Below are 21717 nucleotides of genomic sequence, written 5' to 3'. Positions count from 1 at the left end.
AAAGGAGCTGTCAGGTTCAGCCAAAGCCAGTTTGGTTTTGTTGAAACTAATAAGCCATTAGACTAATCACTTTCAGAAAAATACCATTAGGCTACCATAGTACCGCAGCTCCCTATCTGCATATTACGCAAATCAGGAAATCACATGAGAAGAACAGGAAACATGGCAACTAAACTTTCAAAATAAAAGACGTGAAATCAAAACATGAACAAAAATAAATTTAAGCATGACATATCCTCCCCACAAGGGGCGGCTCCCAATGCCCAAACATAAACAAAACTAACAATAGGGTTCAATAGGGAGCTGGGGGGGGGGGTCCTTGAGGCATGGCCTGGCGAGACAGGGCATGGAGCATGGCCTGGCGAGACAGGGCATGGAGTAGGAGACCAGGGCGGAGCCGGTGGTGGGTTTGGTGGTGGCTCCAGGAAGGGAACGGTGTCTGGCGGTTCGGGGGGTGACTGCAGGGCAGGGACAGGGTCAGAAGGCCTGGGAGGCGGCCACAGGAAAGGGACAGGAGGCCTGGGAGGCAGCCACAGGACAGGGACAGGGTAAGGAGGCCTGGGAGGCAGCCACGGGGCAGAAGAGACAGAGTTCTGGGCTGCGGCCACTGGACAGGGTTCAGGAGGGAGCAGCTCAGGGGGCAGAGCCATGGAAGTCTCAGGGATTGGCCACAACAGGGGAACAGTCTTCGTGGCTGTGAGCACAAGCAGTGGCAAGGTAACAGTCTCCATGGTCGTGAGCACAGACAGTGATGAGGGAACGACCTCATGGGCACTGGCATTGATGGGGGAACAGCCTTTGTGGCTGTGAGTACAGGAGGGTACAGGGAATGACTTCTGTGGTCGTGAACACAGGCAGTGACAGGGGAATGGCCTCCGTAGCCATGAACACTGGCAGTGACAGCAGAATGAACTCCATGGTCGTGAGCACAGGCAGTGATAGGGGAACGGCCTCTGTGGCCGTGAACACGCAGTGACAGGGGAATGACCTCCATGGCCGTGAACACTGGCAGTGACTGGGGAGTAGGAGCCCTTCTCCTCTTCCACACGGCCATGAGCACCGCTGAAGGAGACTCGGACGGTAGAGCCGTGGGAGGCTCGATGAAGGAAGGCAGAGCCATGGGGGGCTCAAAGGGCAGAGCCATGGGAGGCTCGATGAGGCAAGTCTCCAGTGCCACTGTGGCTAGAGAGAAAGTGGTCTCCGTTGAAGGGAGCTCGGAGACCACTGGAGCCATAGTGGGCCCCCCCCCCCCGAAAATTCCTCTAGGGCTGGAGCTGGTTGTGGGACGAGCGAGGATTGCAATGCTGGGTCTGGGATGGACGAGGCTTCAAGAACAAGCTCGTTGACCGTGGCAGGCGCGTGGGCTCGTTGACCGTGGCAGGCTTGGCCGTGGGCTCGTGGTCCGTGGTCCGTGGCAGGCTTGGCCGTGGGCTCGTGGTCCGTGGCAGGCTTGGCCGTGGGCTTATTGACCATGGCAGGTGTGTTCTCTGAGGTGGAGGCCATGATGGGGGACTCAGGCGTGGCAGCCATGACGGGGAAATCCACTGTAGAAATACTGGCATCCTCTATAGCTCCTACAGTGAAATTTGTTCCAATCAGCAATAGCATAAAATCCATGAATTGTGCTAGGGTCCATACAATTTGGCCTTGAGGCATAAGAGACTTGACTGGCTCGTTAAGTCCAAAGCAAAAAATGTCTTTAAGAGCCACCTCATTAAAATCCACCTCATTAGCCAAATCACAAAATTCCATAACATACTTTTCCAGGGGATGATTTCACTGGCGTAAAAGCATGAGTGCAACTGCTGGGTTCATTTTTTCTGGTCAAGGATTCTGTAACGTTCAGGCAGGACAGAGTAAGCATGAGCAGTACGAAGACGATGATGAGATGATTGTGAGAACCCAAGTGCAGTTTATTATACAGTGCAAACAAAACAAAAGATACAAAACAAGAGACTAGATTTGACTTAACTATGACTGTGACTTGGCATGACGTGACTATAAGAAAAAAAAGAACAAGAATCAAAGACAACATTACCTGATTACACAATCACAATCCTCAACAAAGATAAAGGCAAACATGAGGCTATAAATACTCTTACAAGGGTAACAAGTTAACAAGACCACCAACGAAAATACAAGACTGATAACAAGATAACAAGACAATGAAACATGAACCAATAACAAGACGAGACTAATAAACAAAGGAACAAATACGTAAGAACAAAACACATGAAACATGGCGGGAAGAGGAAATCACATGAGAGGAACAGGAAACATGGCAACTAAACTTTCAAAATAAAAGACATGAAATCAAGACATGAACAAAAACAAATTTAAAAATGACAGGACCAAAACCTAAAACATCTCATATAGAATGCATCGTGTCCAATATTGAAGCGTCAAAATGCTCAAGCCCTCCCTCCCTTTGCAAACACCACTAAAATAACTTCTAACCACTCGTGATTATTTCTTGTAGATGTATATATAATTCAATGTCTCAATTACTATCACTTTTTGAAAAGTACTGTGGTGGTACGTACTGCTCTTGTTATGGTACAGTTATGGTATCAGATGGTAATAAACCAAGTACTGAATGATTACTATTATGTTCATTTACCATGGTTTTTACATAGTACTACAAGGTGCTTAAAAAACAAACATTGGTACTAATATGGTGCATGTTTAAAAAAACAACAACATACAATTACTAAGGTATAATGTCTCAAATCCATGGTAAAACAATTGCATTTTTTAAACCGGTCAGTTTTCCATTTACTTAATTTTTTTCCCAGTGAAAGAATGTACCAGGACATTTTGAGATGCTAGTCTGCCAGCACACTGTGTAAACAGAGGCAAAGTGGACATGCAATGAACATAGGACACAGCTGTGCAGAAAAGCTTTGGGCAGATGGCAAGAGATTTCTCTACTTGCTTTGTTCACTGTTTAATCGTGCATGCTTCCTTTTCTTCTTTTACAGTCCTGTCGATTATGTGCCCTACTGTAGCAGACAGGAGAAAAGCTAGCAGTGGTCCCACCTCTCAGCTTTTGTAAGACCCTGTGCCCATCCACCTAACTACCGCTGTGTCAAGCCGTCTCTGAGCAGATGTGCTCCACGCACACCTTTCGCTAGAATTTGTTGGATTACAAGTAAATGCCAATGCATGCCAACATGGACAAGAAAGGAGCTGCCAGCGCTTTGAGAGTTCTGGCATCACAGTGCAATCAAAGGCATCATCATCAGAGTGTTTTGAACCAGACTTGAAACAATGAAAGTTTCCTCGCTAGCTTTTTATTCTTGCCCTCTCTATTAAAGCATGATGTTTTAGTACACAAGAAATAAAAGCAAAAGTGCTTTAATAGCACTGGTTACTTTTATACTCCCCTACCTAGGTCACAAAAACAGAACTGAGGCTGTGGTTCATATTATGTAACCTATACTCATGTCAAGATCAGACAGAATATATCTGATATTGGTAGAGAGAGCACATGTGCTGTTGCAGGTCAATGTGCAAGAACACGGTTTATTGGTAATCTTAAGAAAATCTTTCCATGGGTAAATATTTCACATATAATAATGTGCAAACGTAATTAATTAATTTAATAGGTTAAATTGCTATTATTACCTTATAATAAACTTTTTCTGAAAATTCAGTCTTCTGCTTTCTATGGTTTGAAGAAGTGGCTGTACAAAAGAGTAGATTGGGTACATTTATATAAATAGCGCATGACACATTTCAGGAGAGAACAGGAGATAACTCAAAGTTTGTTGTTTTTTTTTACAAAATCTGTCAATGTATTGAGCATTTCACTGTTTTGCATGTCATTGCTATAGGTGCAGCTTTAAGTGAACTAGCCACTGAATTACACCATGCCCTCTCCTTAAAACCCCCTTCCTCCATTGATATATCAGCTAACCGAATGTCAGCAAATGCCAGTGCACAAAATGATTGACAGACAGAGAGCATTTCTCATTGGCTACATGTCCCCACAACTTTTTTGCTTGGCCAATATTTTCCTGAGTGCTTTTTTTAAATAGCTTTCTTCAGGTACGTGTCTAATACTGATGAGTTTCCTTTTTTCCATTTTGCACGCTCTACTCGCTCAGCTTTTCTGCAGCTCGTGCTTCTTTCCAGTGGAATCGCGAAGCAAAATGCAAACAAGTTGTTCCCACCCATGATATAGAGTGCAGATGCAATCTTGGTTTATCTTGGGAATAAACCAAAATAATTAGGGTTCTGAACATGGTGAGGAACGGTTCCAGTAGCATTTTCATTTGAGCACGGTTTGGTATGGTACAATTACAAAACGTTTTCGGTACGGATTTCTCCGCACAGTTAGCTAACCGTGCACCACGGAGATTGAAGTTATCAAATTAATTGTCAAATATTTATTTGAGCGCTTGAATTGAAATTAAAAGTGCACTAAGTAAGTTTTGGTTCATGTCATCTTGGACTTGCACTGACACCTAGGGGCCTGGATTCAGCATCATTCAAACAATAGATTTCAGTCACTGATGCAAATGTAGAAATTCACTATTCAGAGTTAGCCATGATTCATTTAATCTATGAGTGAAAGAGTATAATAATGTGGCAGTTTCTGAGATTAAGAGAGTAGTATTTGGCCGGTCATGTAATTGTAACATGGCAACCCCCATGAGCAAGAGGTCCTTGCTGCAGACTGTAGCACGATAACGTCAAGGACATCCATAACGTAGTGGATTAAATCCATGTTTTAATGGATTTTAAACGTTTGGAGCCATGATATACTGGATGTTTTTAATGCAAACATTTTATTCAGCGTGTACACTATGTAGCTTTATGTGTAGTCTAAATAAAAAGTGAGAAGGTACAATAATGATTGTATTGTCTTATTTAAATTTTTTTTATATTAGTAGTATTGTATAGCATACTAATAACTTTTGAGCATTTTATTCTTCTAAAGAATATGAGAGGTTGCTGAGTATTTGGAGTGAATTTGTTTGGTATGGATGATGACTAATATATGTTTTTTTTTTATTTTTATTATTATTCGTTTGATTCTGTTTTGAGAGCATATACAGTTCTATTTCCTTGGAGTTAAAATCTTATTTTAGTTGCCTATAACGTGTTTTATACTCTGTCACGTATATCACAGAGGGACAGAGAAACTGCATTTATTTGATTCATACATTAATGATTATAACCCACCAATGACTGCTTCAACATCTATATAAAAAAAGAGAATAATTACACAGTTAGGCTACAGATAGATATTTTCAGTCTCTAAACCTTAAACTTTGAATATGAGGGACAACTTAAGGGCAATAAATAATTTGGACCCACTTTATATTAGGTGGCCTTAACTACTATGTACTTAACCATTTGATACAATGTACTTATTATGTACATACATGTTGTTGCATTGTAATTACATTTAAAATACTTGCAGTTAATTATATTTGTAGTTACACTGTTAACTCCTAACCCTAACACAACCCTTACCCCAAAACCTAACTCTAACCCCTAATCCTAACCCTAACCCTACCCTTACTCCTAAACCTACCCGTACCTCAACCTCAGTAGCAGCAAATGTGGGCATTTTGCAGAACAACATGTAGTTACACAGAAAATGCATAGTCTTGTATGTATTTAAAGTTAATAGATAGTAGTTAAGGCCACCTAATATAAAGTGTGACCAATAATTTTGTGTATTTTCTTTTTGCTAGCCATGCTATCACAGTCATGTAATTTAACAGATACAACAGTGATGAAAAGTAATTCAAATTAAATTAGTATTTTCTTTGAGACAGCATAAAAAGAAAGAAAAGATGACTGAAACAGGTGAATTGCTAGCAATGCTCCGTGTTTGTCTTGTACTGTGTGAACTTAAAAAAAAAACATATCTTTTAAAACCAAAAACGATCAAATTTTGGGCCTTTATTGCATTTAATGTTTTTAGTCAGGACCATAGAGTACCATTGTTTTTATGACTTCAAACCACCCTTCAAAATTTTTTGGTCTCCCAAAAATGGTTACGGCCTTGGGCACAATAGAGCAGTTTTGTGGAGATACAAAACAATGCATATATCCAGTCTTTTAAATAAACACCAAACTTTGAAGCTGCCAAAGAGAAAATAACATTTGTTACGGTATATGGATAAATGTAAACATTAAAGCTTATACAGACACAGATGTCTACCGGCAGTAGTTTAACTACTAACTTTAGTTAGCCACTAGGCTAATATAACCTGTCAAACAAAACTGCGTATAGGCCATATGCCATACAACATTAATTTACATAATATTGTATAATAGATGTGTTCAACTTGAACTGTATCTCGATTTGCCAATCGGTGAGATTTGCCAAGCTGAAAAGAGAGCAGCCAAGCTGAACACTTTCGCTTCCAGTAACATGCTGAACTCACACCAGTCACGAAAGATCACACAATGTTTGCTTTCTTTATTTCAGACGAAGTGGAATTCAGAAAGACAGCTGTTTGAATTTTACATAAAATAACTGAAAAGTGTATGTGCTGCTTAATACAGTGCCTGTTGTTTGTATAAGAAGAAAGTCCAATAAAAGCCTGTATTATTTTAATCTACCAATAAAGGAGTCAGTATTTTTAATCATTTTGAATTTTTTTAATGAATAAACATTATATTACTATGAAAAACAGAATACAGCATGATATAAAAATGATGTACTGTTATAAAAACACGGAGTTGTGAGAGTTTCACCGAACTGGAGGTGTCAGAAAAAACATCATGGTAATGACATACTAATATACTACTCTTATATCTGCCATAGACTGAACTAGAACATGTAGTAAGAGTAGTATGCGCAGTATGCAATTGCGAACGCAGCCCATGAAACACGTGTAACCGTTGTCACGTTGTGAGTCTGGCCAATCGTGAATGAGCTGTGTCATCATCAAAGCTTGTGTAGCTTAGGGATGGGCGATACCACTTATTTTCTTTTCAATCCAATATAGTAATTTCATGTCCAATATCGCCAATACCGATATCGATACCGATATTTCTATTAAATTGATTTTTTTTGTGATTTCTTGGGATACAATCGGTAATTTAAATTATTATTATTAGTTGTAATTCAAGTTATTATTATTATTATTATTATTATTATTATTTTGTTTTACATTTAAACAGAAAATTATTAGAGTTCTGTTTTGTTCACCCTAACAAAAATTAACCATGGTTTCACTACAGTAACTATAGTTTAACCATGGTATTTAGTTAAACCATAGTTACCACACAATTAATCATGGTTACTACTACAATATTACTGTCGTTTCACATAGTGCAGCTCCTCTAGAGCGACTGCAGCTGCTGCACCAGCCGGCTGCTCTCGAATCGCTGTTGCGGTACTTTGATGGCATATGTATTGGTGATGCGGCGGTGGCGCCATGTTAAGTCGGACAAAATTTCTAACTGACATGCACTACTTCAAGTCCAGTGCCGATTGGTCTGCGCAGCGTTTGGGGTCAGGAATTGGCTAGTTAGCAGGTCCCTGTTAGCACCTGCTGGTAGATGCTGGAACTACACCACCTGATGGCAAAGAGCATGTTTCTCCATAGACAGCCATTCAAAAGTAGCCGTGTTTTATGACGAAATAAAAAAAATTTCAAGAACTATTTCAATTTAAATGATTTCATTACATTATAGCACATAGCCATCTGGTGACGGATTGTTTTTGAAGGGCTCTTAAAAGCGTGAAATTGATTTATATTTTTCCCTATCTATTCCCATTGACGAGTGATCAGTCACGTGACACCCGATCCTGGAACTGAGCGCTGTGAGCAAAGATGGCAGCCTCCATTTTGCTAGCTTTCTGGGAACCCTGCGCTAGCTGAGTAGTCATAGAGATGAATGGGGATGCTAATGGATAGCGCTCTCCAGGTATATTATAGCTCCATGAGTTGAACACACCTAATATGTAGCTGTGGGCGTGCACATTAAAAACATTCAGTACGTCACGGAAATCCACTACGTCATCGTGCTACAGTCCGCAGCGAGGACAGTCTCCCCATGAGGGGACCCTCTCCATGTAGAACAAAACATCTGTTTTAAGGTCTTATCTCATGTGAATGCTCATGATTTTTTTTCATATGGTTCAAAATTGCAATTAATTATTTTAGGAGTAAAACTCTTTTAAAAAGGAAAAAAAATTAATAAACACTGACTGCACCTTTAAGAATGACCTAAACAGATCATTTCAAATAATCTTTTACTTTGCATAACCTAATTAATATTCACGAGGTTCGCCACTTCCCCTACCTCACTTAAAACAACACAACCACCTTTTTTTCTACAGTGTTATAGGGACCTCTACTGGCAGAGAAAGTACTTAGAAACACAATTTGCTTTGAGTTACAGCTGCTTCAAACCGGTCACTTCTCCTTGAACCCTGAACAAAAGATAATAATAATAATAATAATAATAATATTCTTATAATAAGTCTTATACGATTTACAAAATAAGGATTATTGCATTATTTGCATAACACTAATAGAAGTTCAGCTTCAAAGTAATTTATTGGCATGACTTTTATATGGGCTTCATTCATGAGACAACAATTAACTGTAAGTCATTTGTAAAACCATTCTCACGTAAAGTTTGAATACGTAAAAAGTGACGCAATAAAGTGAATAGGATAATTTAGGTGAGACGAGATTTTGTTCAGCTTGTTTTCCCCGAATGAGGCCAATATTAGCACACACACAAAAAAAAAAAAAAAAAAAAAAAAACACAGTGACAGAAAAATGAGGTAATAAGTATAGTAAAAATAATAATAAATAAATAGTAAAACGGATAATAATTATATTTATAATAATAATAGTAGTACACAATAAATTAAATAAAAGTGAATACACTTTCAACAAAACATTTTGAACATTAAGAATATTGCATTGTACAGATCAAATCAACTGTTACTCTCATTAAAATTAATAAGGGGGCGCGGTGTAAAAGTGTGAGCCAATCGGCGCAAAGTACATCACTGAATTCCCAAAAAGGAACCATTAGCGCGAAAACACTCTCCGTTACTGCAGTGAATGAACAAATGAAAACACTGTTGCGATGTGTTAAAAATAAAAAAAAAAATAAAAAAATCACACGATAACGCATCGATCATGCATTCTTCATCAGTCAAGGTGAGTGATAAACAGCGCTGTGTGCTTTTCAAACCAACAGTTTAAACGGTGTACTGGGACACAGACTGCATTTCGTCAGCTGTTAAATTAAAATGGTTTATTTTTTTATTTTTTTATGGTAAAGTAGCATTGCTGGTATTGACATTGTTGTCAGCTAGCTTTTAGCCTTAAACAATACGAACATGTGTTGCTGTGAATAGCAGGAGAATTGTCAGGAGAGTTCAACAAAAGAACTCCTCGTTCTTTGTTGTGCTTTGACAATGTGTACTTTTTGCATGACTTCAGTAACCTCTTGGATGCAAATTACATCTGTTTTGTATTTATAATTTTGTACTTTTATTTTCTGTGCTTTTGTGCAGGTTTAGAAGAGACATTTAGAGTCAATCATGACAGAAAGAAGCATTTCCACTGCAGTCCTTAAAGGTATAAATATTATAAGTGGTTTACATTGACATTGTGAAGCATACCCTAACCTGTACAATTGAAATTAAAATAAACAATACATTAACTTTTTTTTTATTTTTTATTTTTATATATATATTTGTAGCAACTATTTATCTTTTGTCCCCTGTTTGTCACAAGTGCAACATATTAGGCTAATGCTTGTTATGAATCATGTTCTATTTGTGTGCAATCAGTTTGTGGGTCTTTTTGACAGGATCAATCAATAGTTCACCCCAAAATTATAATTCTCTCATAACGAACTCTCCCTCATGCCCTCTCAAACTCTTATGACTTTCTTTCTTCTGCTAAACACAAAGATTTTTAGAAGAATATTTCAGCTCTGTAGGTCCACAGAGCTACAAGTGAATGGTGGCCAGAGCTTTGAAGCTCCAAAAAGCACATAAAGGCAGCATAAAAGTAATCCAAAAGACTCCAGTGGTTAAATCCATGTCTTCTGAAGCGATCCAGTCAGTTTTGGGTGAGAACAGACCAAAATGTAACTTCTTTTTCAAGCAGGATTACACTTCCTACAGCGCCATCTAGTGCTCTGCAGATGCATCAAGCACTAGGAAGTGTAATCGAGCTTGAAATCATGATCGTGCCTAGAGACTTCCAATGTCGAGATTTAAATTGAAAAATGAGGTGCATTTTGGTTTGTTCTCACCCCAAACCAATAAGATCGCTTTTGAATCATGGATTTAACCATTGGAGTCTTATGGATTACTTTTATGCTGCCTTTATTTGCTTTTTGGAGCTTCAAAGTTCTGGTCACCATTCACTTGCATTGTGTGGACCTACAGAGCTGAAATGTTCTTCTAAAAATCTTTATTTGTGTTCTGCAGAAGAAAGAAATTCATACACATCTGGGATGGCAAGAAGGTGAGTAAATTATGGGAGAATTTTCATTTTTGGGTGAACAATCCCTTTAAACTCATATTGTCTAGGTAATATATATATATATATATATATATATATATATATATATATATATATATATATATATATATATATATATATATTATACAGCAACTGTTGGCGAAAACAAAACATTAAAGCCCAGATTTTTCCCAGAGATGTCTTGAATACATAAATACAAAGATTGTATCTTTAAGAACTTGGCACATCTATTTTAAACTAGATTTTTCGACAATTTCCTCATCTATCCTAATTTGTCATTGTCTGTTATTCATTGTTTGCCATCTGTTTCTCCCTGTGAAGATGTGGTTGCGTATGTTGACGTGTGGTCTGCCAGCAGGATGGAGGATTATTCGGATCCATTCATCCAGCAGCTGCAGGACATGGGTGCAGAGGTCAGGACACTTTTCATTTGGACAGTCGAGTTTATCAGTGAAATTAGTTTTAAAGATGTATTAAGATAAATGAACAATAATCTACTGTCTTTTGAAATCACAGGTATCTAAGACACTCAACAAACAAGTGACCAACGTAGTCTTTAAACATGGCCGCCCGTCCACATGGAAGAAAGCCCAGAAAATGGGTGTGAGGATTGTGTCCGTCCAATGGGTGGCAAGGTGAGTTGAGTTGCACATCAGTAATCATCTTCTGCACCTTCAGCTCAATACCCAGTAAACCAGCAGTTATATGAAATAGGATATTATATAAGTATGCAGCATAAATGATTACACCCCCTCTGAACATAAAGATACATTTATATTTCTAAATGCTTACTATTACAGTTCATGCAAAGAAGACAAAATTGAAATGTATTAAACAAATATTTAATAGCAAAATCGAAAGATATGTTATCATTAAATATTGTGCAATAATTTAGTACTTAGAAAGTCCTCCATAACTTTTAAATACTGCTCTGACTAGGGATGTTAATTATTGATCGAAAATCGATCTTATCGAGCTTATCGATCGTCGATTAATTAATTTCAGGATAAGTGTGTTCTGAAATCAAGCCAGCATTGATAAGGCTGTCTAAACAGTCACCCGCCACTAGAAGGCGCTTGTGGGCTGCATGTCATTGTCCGGCTCACAGAAGAAGATGCACAGATGCGAGATGAAGCGGCTCAATGTAAACAGCGTTGGAGTGTTTCTCTTTAAATGAACATTAATGTTTTCTGCACACACCATGATAGTGTGTTAAAGTACATAATAAGAAGCCCTGTTGATCTCCTTGTTTCATCCCAGCCTACAATTATGTCAGCATTCGCCAGGAAAGCACGAATGTCAATTCAGCCAAAGTCTTTCTAGCATGTCAGTCCACTGTCGGCCATCTTTGGAACGCTCTCGGGAGACTATTTCCAGACATGCCAGTGCAGCTCCTATCTACTTGAATGGGGGAACACAGAAAACTCCAAAACGGTTGATCAAGATTACAATCAAAGAGCATATTTTAAATCAGCAGTATAATCTGAAAATACTGGTAAATTGTGGTTCTTTACCTCATATCACGCTAAAAAAGCTATTTTCCCCACTTGTATAGCTAATGCGCATATGCGTTAGCGAGTTGATTGACAGGCGATGTCTGTATCTAAAAGGTGATTGGCTCTTTTAACTGAAAGGCGGGACTTCCTTTCTACATCCGTTGTCAGTTGGGTGCTCAGAGCTCCTTGGTTGGGTGTTCTAATTTCTCCCATTTGCTTTAATAGAAGTGGCCCATCTCTGCTAAATAGTCTCTAATTCAGCTGACATCTCACCATCGTCACCTTAGAAATGGTATGTTAAAGGGATAGTTCACCCAAAAATGAAAATTCTCTCATCATTTACTCACCCTCATGTAGGGCTGGGCGATATTTTTCAGCCTATTGACGATATTCGAGATATATCTCGATAATTATGTATTTGATCTAAAATAGCTCAAAAGTGTGTTTTTTTTTTTTTTTTTTTTATTGTATTTATTATATATATAATTTTTTTTTGTTTTCTTAAACAAAACTGAAAATGATAAATAAGTATTTTGTCTCAAAACAAACGTTAATTTCAGGAATTTTCATTAGCTACATAAATGTGCAACATTCTAAAAAGTAATACAAACTAGATCAAATTGCCTCAGAATCAACCTATAGACATTACACGCAATGGTATCATGGATCTGGAACATTTTGGAGTGTATAGTGTCAAACAGGTGTTTAGAAAAGTACTGTGGTAGTTTTTGTTGCTATTTAGTGTTTTGAGAAAATCAAATCAAAGGAGCCTTTTACCCTGCAGGGCCTTTAGCCCCATTGTACCCTACAAGTTCATGAATTATTTTCACGTCTATCCTGTTCCACTCCTGGAGGATGACCTCGTTGAGTACTCTGATATTTAAAGGGGAGTGATGCCCGACTTGCATCCCACAGGTGCTGATAGGGTTGAGGTTGGGTGACAATGAAAACATTCCCCACACCATTAAACCACCACCTCCAGCCAGAACCATTGACACAAGGCAGGATGCATCCATGGATTCATGTTGTTTACGCCAAATTCTGACCCTACCATCTGCATGTCGCAGCAGAAATCCAGATTTGTCAGACCAGGCGATGTTCTTCCAATAGTCTACTGTCCAGTTTTGGTGTGCCTGTGCCCACTGCAGCCTCAGTTTCCTGTTCTAAGCTGACAGTAATGGTACCCGGAGGGGTCTTCTGCTGCTGTAGCCCATCTGCCTCAATGTTCAACGTGTTGTATGTTCAGAAATGCTTTTCTGCATAGCACAGTTTTGACGTGGTTATTTGTGTTACTGTCACCTTCCTTTTAGCTTGAACCAGTCTGGCCATTCTCCACTGATCTCTCTCATCAACAAGGCATTTCTGTCTGCAGAACTGCCACTCAAAGGATATTTTTTGTTTTTGGCACCATTCTGAGTAAACTCTAGAGACTGTTGTGTGTGAAAATCCCAGGAGATCAGCAGTTACAGAAATACTCAAATCAGCCCATCTGGCACCAACAATCATGCCACGGTCCAAATCACTGAGATCACATTTTTTCCCCATTCCGATGGTTGATGCGAACATTAACTGAAGCTCCTGACTCGTATCAGCACGATGTTATGCACTGCACTGGTGCCACACGATTGGCTGATTAGATAATCACATTAATAAGTAGGTGTACAGGTGTACCTAATAAAGTGGTCATGAGTGTATTTAATTAATACAAAATTATCATTGTCTGTAGTGATTCATTAATCTTTAGCTTTTATAAGTTAATCTCTGCAATTTTGGTAAAACCAGTTCTGGTGCAGTTTTAGTTCAGTGACTCCATCAGTGATCTTTCTTGTTTGTTTGCTGCATTTCTTTAGATGGCCTTTAGATGTCTCTGGCCCTCAATGTTACAGTTTTTCTTTGTTTATTGATTTCTTGATATGTTTGCAGATGCAAAGAAAGTGGAGAACATGTAGATGAAGATCTTTTCCCTGCTCAGAATGAAGATTCCAAACGTCATTTTCTAAATAAAAGAACAGTAAGAAAATGTAACATCATTTTCAAAATAATATGTAAATAATAGCTGATGACTTCTAAGCCCCAAAAAGGACAGGAAGTGACTTTAATTTCTGAAATAGTTTTACGTTCCCTCACAATAATATTTTGGTTTCCTTTCAAAAGCTTTATCCATCCTTCAAGAGAATTAGCCATGGTTTTACTTCAGTAACCGTATTTGAACTGTGGTTTTTGTAGTATAACCACAGTGCAACTGTATTTCTAGTAAAACCACACTATTTATCATGGTTTTATGACAATAACCATTTATTGACCATTTTAACGAATGTAGTAAAACCACAGGAAACGAAAACTATGGTAATAAAAATCATGCTCATTCTGCAAATAAATCATGGATCCTGGATACTGCAGGTTTACTATAGTAAAAACATGGTTAATTTTTGTAAGGGCATGTTTTTTGTTAGGAACCATGGTTAAAAAAATAAATAACTAAATCAAGGTGTTGCTGTAGTAAAACTGTAGTAACCATGCTTTTTTGGCAGAATGATTATAATTACCATAGTCTTGGTTTTCCTGTATTATTACCACGGTTTTACAAATATCATGATTAAAATATTATTGCTGTAGTAAAACTGTGGTTAATTTTTGGGATGGGTAAAGTGTTTGCGAGGAAATCCAAAATAATTGTGAGGGAATGCAAAACTATTTCAGAAAATACTTGAATTCTGCACCTTTTTGTAACCTCAAGTCAAATTCAGGAATCTAAATGAAATCGTGAATGGTGCACAACCACCCTGACTTGACATCTTATAAAAGAAATCCTTGCGAGTCTTAAGTAGCCTCGTCAATGCTTTTGTTTGTTTTGCAGCACCGTTGCATGCAGCCAAGAGATATTCCTGTGAAAACCCTTGATAATGACAGACGTATGAAAAAAAAATTAGACAAGATGATGGAAGGCCTTATCTCCTCATCCCCTGTCGGTGAGGGCAGGAAAAGTTTGTTTCAACAATTTAATGGATTTGTGAGATTTTATGTTCATTTGTGAAATGTTTTATTTATTTTTTTATCCAGTTTCTGACATGTCACCATTCATTATTGACGAGGAGAATGGAATAGTGTACAGTCCCTCTTTAAAGCGCTCTGACAGCATGGCTCAGCGTTTGAGAGAAATGAGAGCTCAACGTGAACATCTCTCACCCACTGGTAATTCCTCACATCCTCTCAAGAACTTCTTTTTAGTTTTGAGTTTTGTGTTCTACCAGAACTTGTATTGTATCTAAGGCTGCAACTTACAGCTACAGTATTTTCATAATTGATTTATTTGTCCATTATTACTTTAATGAAGTTTTAAAAAGCCAAATTGTATTTCCTTTATCTTATTACAAAAAAAATATACTGTATATATAAAATACATCATGACTCAACTATAAGGATTGTTTCTACATGCCCTGATGATTTCAGATGTTTTCTTAAAAAAACAAAAGTCAAATGTGTCAGGTGTCAAAAATTATTTAAATTATTTTCCTCTAACATGTTTCAGAAAAAGGGACTCTCCACCATGTTAAGCGGCTGCATTTTGCCAACTATAAACTTAGCTACACAATTTGTTAGCTTCTTGGCCTGTGGCAAATCAATTTATATTTTTTCCTAAGGTTCAAAGCTTGCGCAGCTGTAGGTTGTACCTGTTTGTTGCCTTTCGCTGCACATCCCTATCATTCACCACGATATCTGTTCATATTTGGGATATTGGCCAACTTCATCAACCCAGAATCAGGAATGACAAGCAACTTCGCTTCTTCTGAGGAGATAACTTAATAAGTACAGTAAATGTTATCTATCACCCCCTTGTGGTCTCTCAAAGCTATTACGCCAGACTACATTAAATGGAAGGCAACTGACTGTGAAATGGAAAGCACACAAATTAGGCTTCTAATTTAAATGCCAGCTGAAGCACACTAGAACTCAAAACAACTCGATTTTGGCCGAGGGACAAAACTTAACTGAATCAGAATCTTATGTTTTATTACATACAAATAAACTTTTATTCCATTGTTGTAAAATTGTCTGATGTTTGTGCCTCTCAGCCTCACAGATGCAGGACAGCGGCTCAGGATCTGACGTGTCTTTGAGACCCTCTCTGGGTGCCTCACCAACTCTCTCTTTCTTGCAACAGTTAGGTCAGGGAAACAAAAATCATGTATTCATTTTTGGTAAAAGGATAATATTGTTAAATTTTATACTGAAACTGAAAATGCTAAACTGCCACACTTTTTCTAACAGAGGATGAGCCTTTGGAAGAGCCTTTGGATTGTTTATCAACTTCTCATTATTGCTCCTCAAAGAACAGAGATGAAAGGGAGAACCAAAACAGGAATAAAAAGACAACAGCAAAAATAGCTAGTAAAAAAGTTAACAAAACACCTCCTGAATCAAACACACTGGCCATTTGTACACTGTCCAGTGTTGAAAGAAATCCTAAAGACCCACCATTATCTACAAAAAGATCAAGAAGAACCTCAGTGAACAATACTGGAGGAAAGAATCAGGCCACTTTAGTGAGTTTCATTAATAAAACGTCATCCGAAAGTGAACAAAACTCACACCTCAAATCTCAATCTGTAACCGAAAATGCTGGAATGTCTAGAGGTTCATTTTGCGGTCCTGAAAGACCCGTAAATTCCTTGCCTGAAAACCTCGTTAAAACGAGTAACGTCAAAGTGCAGACCAACTCCAAACGTGCCAACTCCAGGAAGTCCTCTCCAGCAAGCAGTTTTGACACGGAAAATGAAAATGTTGCACAAAAAAGTGATCCAGGAACTCCCAAGCCTGTTCCTAAAATCTCCAAGTCTCGACAAACTATTTCTGCATTGCATTCAGCAGACTTGTTTGATAATCCTCCTAGTAGAGATGTTGATGATGGTGAGGTGTTTGAAGACTTCTTCTTGCTGGCCAACAACACCACCACCAAACTGAGGGTCATTTTATTTGGCTCGACCTCAGAAGCACAACCCCTGCCAACTTTTGACCTGGAGGATTCCAACAAGAAGAAGAGCAAGGGTGACTCCATAACATCACATAGTAGAAAGCGAAAACACGAAAGTATTGATCTCAAAGACATATTAATTGGCTCATCGAGAGATAAAATAAAGGAAACATCCATCGTCCCCGAGACGCCTGAAGCAAGGCCTCTGTGTTTGTCCGTGGGGATGTCTGAGGTACCCGAGACGCCCGCAGTTGAGGAAATAAAACTTGAGCCTTCGGCAAAGAAAAAAAGACGATGGACCAGGCTGAGCTCTGTTGTTCTCTCTGAAGGGGAATATGGTAAAAGCTCAGTTAAGCCAAGTCCTGGTGATGAAAACAAGGTATCGACATCCGCCTCTTTGATGTCATCCACAGCGGTTAATGTCAAGAAGAATCTTGAGCCAGACCCTAAACATGGTACTGTCAAGAGAGCTATGAGTTTAAAAAGTATGTGAATTTATGTTGTGAATTAATAAAGTATTTGAAAAGAATAATAAATAATTTTTTTCTTTAAATCTTGCCCTGAATTGAAGGCAACTTGGAATGTACAGTGGCGCCAAAACGTATTTAGACTCTTAAAGGTGATGTATTTTTTGTATGTTAAAGAAAGTCTCCTTTCAAGCTTAACATGCATAAACTACTGTAAGTGAGCCATTCCTAGGTTGATTCCTCCGAAGTGTAAACGCTGTGGCGTTATCATAAGATTGTTCTTTTTGATTGAGCAACTTGACATAGCAACATTGGCTTAACCAATGGTGTGAGTTGGGAGTGGGATTATCAGTTTGGGTGACTAATGGCAGACAGCCATTGGTCAGTGTTAATTCGTATTCCTTTCAATACCAAAATCTACTGACTAGGGTTTCCAGCTCTCCCGTATTTTGGCAGAAATGAAGACGTCCCGTACCGGATGCCTATTTTTTTAGTATTTAAGCTGTGAAATGCTCGAGGAGGGCAAAAAACACTAACACTTGCTCAACCAATGGTGTGAGTTATTGGCTTGGATTATCAGTGTGGGCATCCGATGGTGGCGGGAGTGTTAGGGAAATCTGTCTGAAAACAATCATTATTTTCGCAATTTCATTTGGTAAAATACAATTATAAGAGTAGTGTTAGAGCGGCCACATACGTATATCTACCAACTTTTGGCCAATTGGAGATTACCGGCATTGACTTGCCATCTTAGCAAACAACCAGAAGTGTTTATTCGTCCTTGTTTCAATTCTGAAATCTAACAAATAGTCTTGTCAACAGAAAATAAAAATGTTGATTGATATGAATGATTTTAGTGAATTTTGAGCAAAAACTGTGTAAAGTAGGTGTTTGTTTGATTTCAGCTAAAAAAAAGTTTGTTTTATATTGCCAATATATCACACATCAGCCACCTCGTTCTCTAGATATCGGCATTGAACTCCACCTGTGGTTACTCTGTTAGGAAACCTGGGTGAACTTGAGGGGAACTGACTTCATACATCCACAGTTAGTTGTCATTGCAAAAGTAGCTCAGAAAAGTGAACCTAGTTTTGAGTTCTTATCTAATGCAATGAAATTCATTTTTTTTTTTAATTGTAGCTAATGCATCTCAATACTTTTCGGGGCCACTGTATGTTTTGAATTTCATGGTGTCTACATATTGGAAGTATGCTGGACTTTGTTTATCTGTAAATACAGATAAAGTTATCAATTCAGAAGGCACAACCTGGCAGTGCAAAGATAGATCTTATGAAAATGTAAAAGTCTCGCGTCAGAAGAAAAACGTGAATTTCAGAGGCTTTATTCAAGCTGATACTAAACCCAATATCTGTGCAATATATTCTCAAAACCTTGTAGAATTTGCTGCTGTTTTGTGATATTGTGAAACCTAGATCCATGCTGAACTGTGATAAGATGGAATTTTTGTACTTATACTTTAAAGAAATAATATCCTTTGTATATGTTATAGAAATGCTTACAATAAAGCATGCTTTTAAAATAAATAAAATGTGCTTATCTGCAGCTCTGCTGTGCCACTGTGCACCTGTGGTGTGCTGCTCTCATCTGAACTCAACTTTCTTTCTTTCTTCTTTCGCATAATTTCAGCTGTAGGTAAAGAAAATAAAAGCACAGCTGATGGGCTCAATGAAAGAAGTTTGGAAATGTGTACCAAATGGGCAAGTATGAAAAAGGACAGATACATGAAGGTAAAGTTTCTACAGTTTGTATTTGTTTTTTCCTTGTTTTGTTGATACTACTGAAGGCCTAGATTTTGAATTCATGTAAAGTAAATGAAATTACATTTTTGAGACTAAAGAAATCTTGTTGTGTCAACTTAAAATAATGGTTCATGTTGCTTTAAAATTTTAAGTTTAAGCTTAAGAGGGAAAGTTGTTTAAACAGAGCATAAATTTGACTGAAATCAAAGTAAATTGTTGAATGAGCTTTATGTCTTTTAAGTAAACCCGATTTTGAGTTTCAATCAACTTCATTCAAATTTAAATCATATTTGAAGATAGAAGTTCAATTACTTATACTATCATGGGTTTCCGTCCAACTATTTTTATGCACATTTTGAAATTGTGCATAAGAAATCCTGAATGGAAACGCTTGATATGCGAATAAACTTTATAAAATTCGCTTAAAATTTAATGCGCTAGGAGGAGGTGGATAGAGTTTCTCATTAGAAAAATGCGCATTAAGGTGATGGAAACGTGTTATGAGTGTGCGATAGCTTGATGTGACTAGCCCACCGAAAGGTCCGATCTTGGCACACAATTCTTTGAACATAGTGCTTGTCATTCGGAAGTGTTTAACCCACAGCTGGTCAATAAAGTGGGTCCTCACAATCCGCTAGAACAGTTTTGAGAACGTGCGCTCCCAGGTATCCGTATTTTGGCCGAAATGAAGACGTCCCGTACCGGATGCCTATTTTATTGTATTTAAGCTGTGAAATGCTCGAAGAGGGCAAAAAACACTAACACTGGCTCAACCAATGGTGTGAGTTATTGGCTTGGATTATCAGTGTGGGCAACCAATGGTGGAGGGAGTGTTAGGGAAATCTGTCTGAAAACATTCATTATTTTTGCTATTTCATTTGGTAAAAAAACAATTGTAAGAATAGTGTTAGAGCGGCCACATATATCTACCAACTTATGGCCAATTGGAGATTACCAGCATTGACTTGCCATTTTAGCAAACAACCAGAAGTGTTAATTCGTCCTTGTTTCAATTCTGAAATCTACCAATAGTCTTGTTAACGGAAAAAAAATGTTGATTGATTATGAATGATTTTAGTGAATTTTGAGTAAAAATAGTGTAAAATAGCTTTCAAAACAGGGAGAGGTTATTCAGCTGCTCCATCATGACGAGGCTGCTTCCTCATGATAATGTGCATTACGTAGTGGATGGAAATGCACAACGATTAGTATTTTCTTTAGTCTAATTTTTAGAAATGCGCTTAAAAAATGCTAAACATTTTGGATGGAAACCCAGCAATTGATAAGCATTGAAGTAATTAGGGCAATTCCATTGTCAGAGGTAAAATAAACTGCCATTTGATGGTTAAGGGCCAGATGATGATCAGACTTGCGTCTGATCCCTCTAAAATATTCAGACTTAAGCTTGTCAAGGAGACAAACATGTGAAAGTGCTCGAAGTTGAAAAAACACCCATATTTATTGTATTTATTAAACCGATAATTCATTGCATGAACTCCACTGTTTTTCCATGTTCACATGCAAGTGAACCAGTATTTAATGTAGTCTGATTTATTTTACCGTGTGTAGTTTTATTCATGATCTTCTATTAAGTGATTTATGAATGTGTGGCAAAATACTGTACAATTCGATTTGATGTCGGCAACAAAACTGAAGAGTTTTCTCCTCCATTTTTAAAGTTAATAAGCCTATTTTGGGTTGAACGAGTAATCAAATGAATAATGAGATTACAATTATGCCACAATTAGTCCTCATTAACTGATAAAAGGCTATTAAGTAATTCAGAAACTGTTTTTAAATCGTTTTGGATGCGTAGCCTAAATAAAACATATGGCATGCAGTTGATCCACCCAACTGTATTGCATCGTAATGTAACTGATCGCAGTTACAGTATGAAGGGAAATAATTGGCAATTATGATATATAACAAGTTGTATTTTGTTATCTGCTTTTAGCATTGCTGGATCCTAGATTCAGGGTTCCCACGGTCATGGAAAACCTAAAACATTTCCAGGACTGGAAAATTCTTGAAAATGTACAAAATCTTACAAGGTCAAGTACATTTTTATATTGAATATAATTTTTTCTCATTATGCATTGGCTAGAAATTGCATTTTGTGAGTGCAATCTCTATAAAGTGTTTTTAAAAGCCCTGATCCTGAAATCTGACTAAAAAGGAATGGAAAAGACATGAAAATTCACGGATCAAAAAGAGTTTTTTTTTAATTTTTTTTATGTGCAATCTTTTGCCACTTTTACATTTTAACCAGCATTTATTTCATAAACAAGAATTGAACTCTTTAAGGTTGTATTTTACTCTTGGTGCCAGCTGAAGACAGAGTTTTCAGCCTTTCGCCCTGATCTCCGTGGTTCAGTATGGCACGGCCCAGTAATGAAGCGTAGTACTTGGCTTTGAAGCAGTTGTTATATGCTTGTCTCTTTGTTGCCTTCCTGGCTTCCTGTGTGTTTTCTTTGTGTCTGTGACATGCACCTGGCCATGTTCTCTTTTTGCGCTCCCTCAGCCTGAACA

At 37.8% G+C, this 21717-nt stretch overlaps 1 protein-coding gene across 2 annotated transcripts in view; it reads left to right on the top strand.

Moving 5' to 3' along the window:
- Positions 1 to 9017: 9017 nt before the first annotated feature.
- LOC127413921 (microcephalin-like) overlaps positions 9018 to 21717 on the top strand; it is an 82832-nt gene continuing 70132 nt past the window's right edge. Inside the window, exons 1-10 of one of the 2 annotated variants that reach the window (XM_051651492.1) lie at positions 9018 to 9152; positions 9512 to 9575; positions 10815 to 10906; positions 11010 to 11128; positions 13913 to 14000; positions 14847 to 14958; positions 15050 to 15181; positions 16063 to 16155; positions 16259 to 17416; positions 19076 to 19176. In XM_051651492.1, coding sequence (XP_051507452.1) covers positions 9539 to 9575; positions 10815 to 10906; positions 11010 to 11128; positions 13913 to 14000; positions 14847 to 14958; positions 15050 to 15181; positions 16063 to 16155; positions 16259 to 17416; positions 19076 to 19176 — 1932 coding nt within the window. In that variant the 5' untranslated portion in view covers positions 9018 to 9152; positions 9512 to 9538. Of the gene's footprint in view, positions 9153 to 9511; positions 9576 to 10814; positions 10907 to 11009; positions 11129 to 13912; positions 14001 to 14846; positions 14959 to 15049; positions 15182 to 16062; positions 16156 to 16258; positions 17447 to 19075; positions 19177 to 21717 lie in introns of both variants that reach the window. The other variant, XM_051651491.1, reaches the window with a different exon arrangement.

The sequence above is a fragment of the Myxocyprinus asiaticus genome, chromosome 23 (assembly GCF_019703515.2).
Source record: "Myxocyprinus asiaticus isolate MX2 ecotype Aquarium Trade chromosome 23, UBuf_Myxa_2, whole genome shotgun sequence".
Classification (NCBI taxonomy): Eukaryota; Metazoa; Chordata; class Actinopteri; order Cypriniformes; family Catostomidae; genus Myxocyprinus; species Myxocyprinus asiaticus.
Note: the sequence above shows the minus strand (reverse complement) of the source record. Positions and strands in the feature narration are given on the sequence as shown.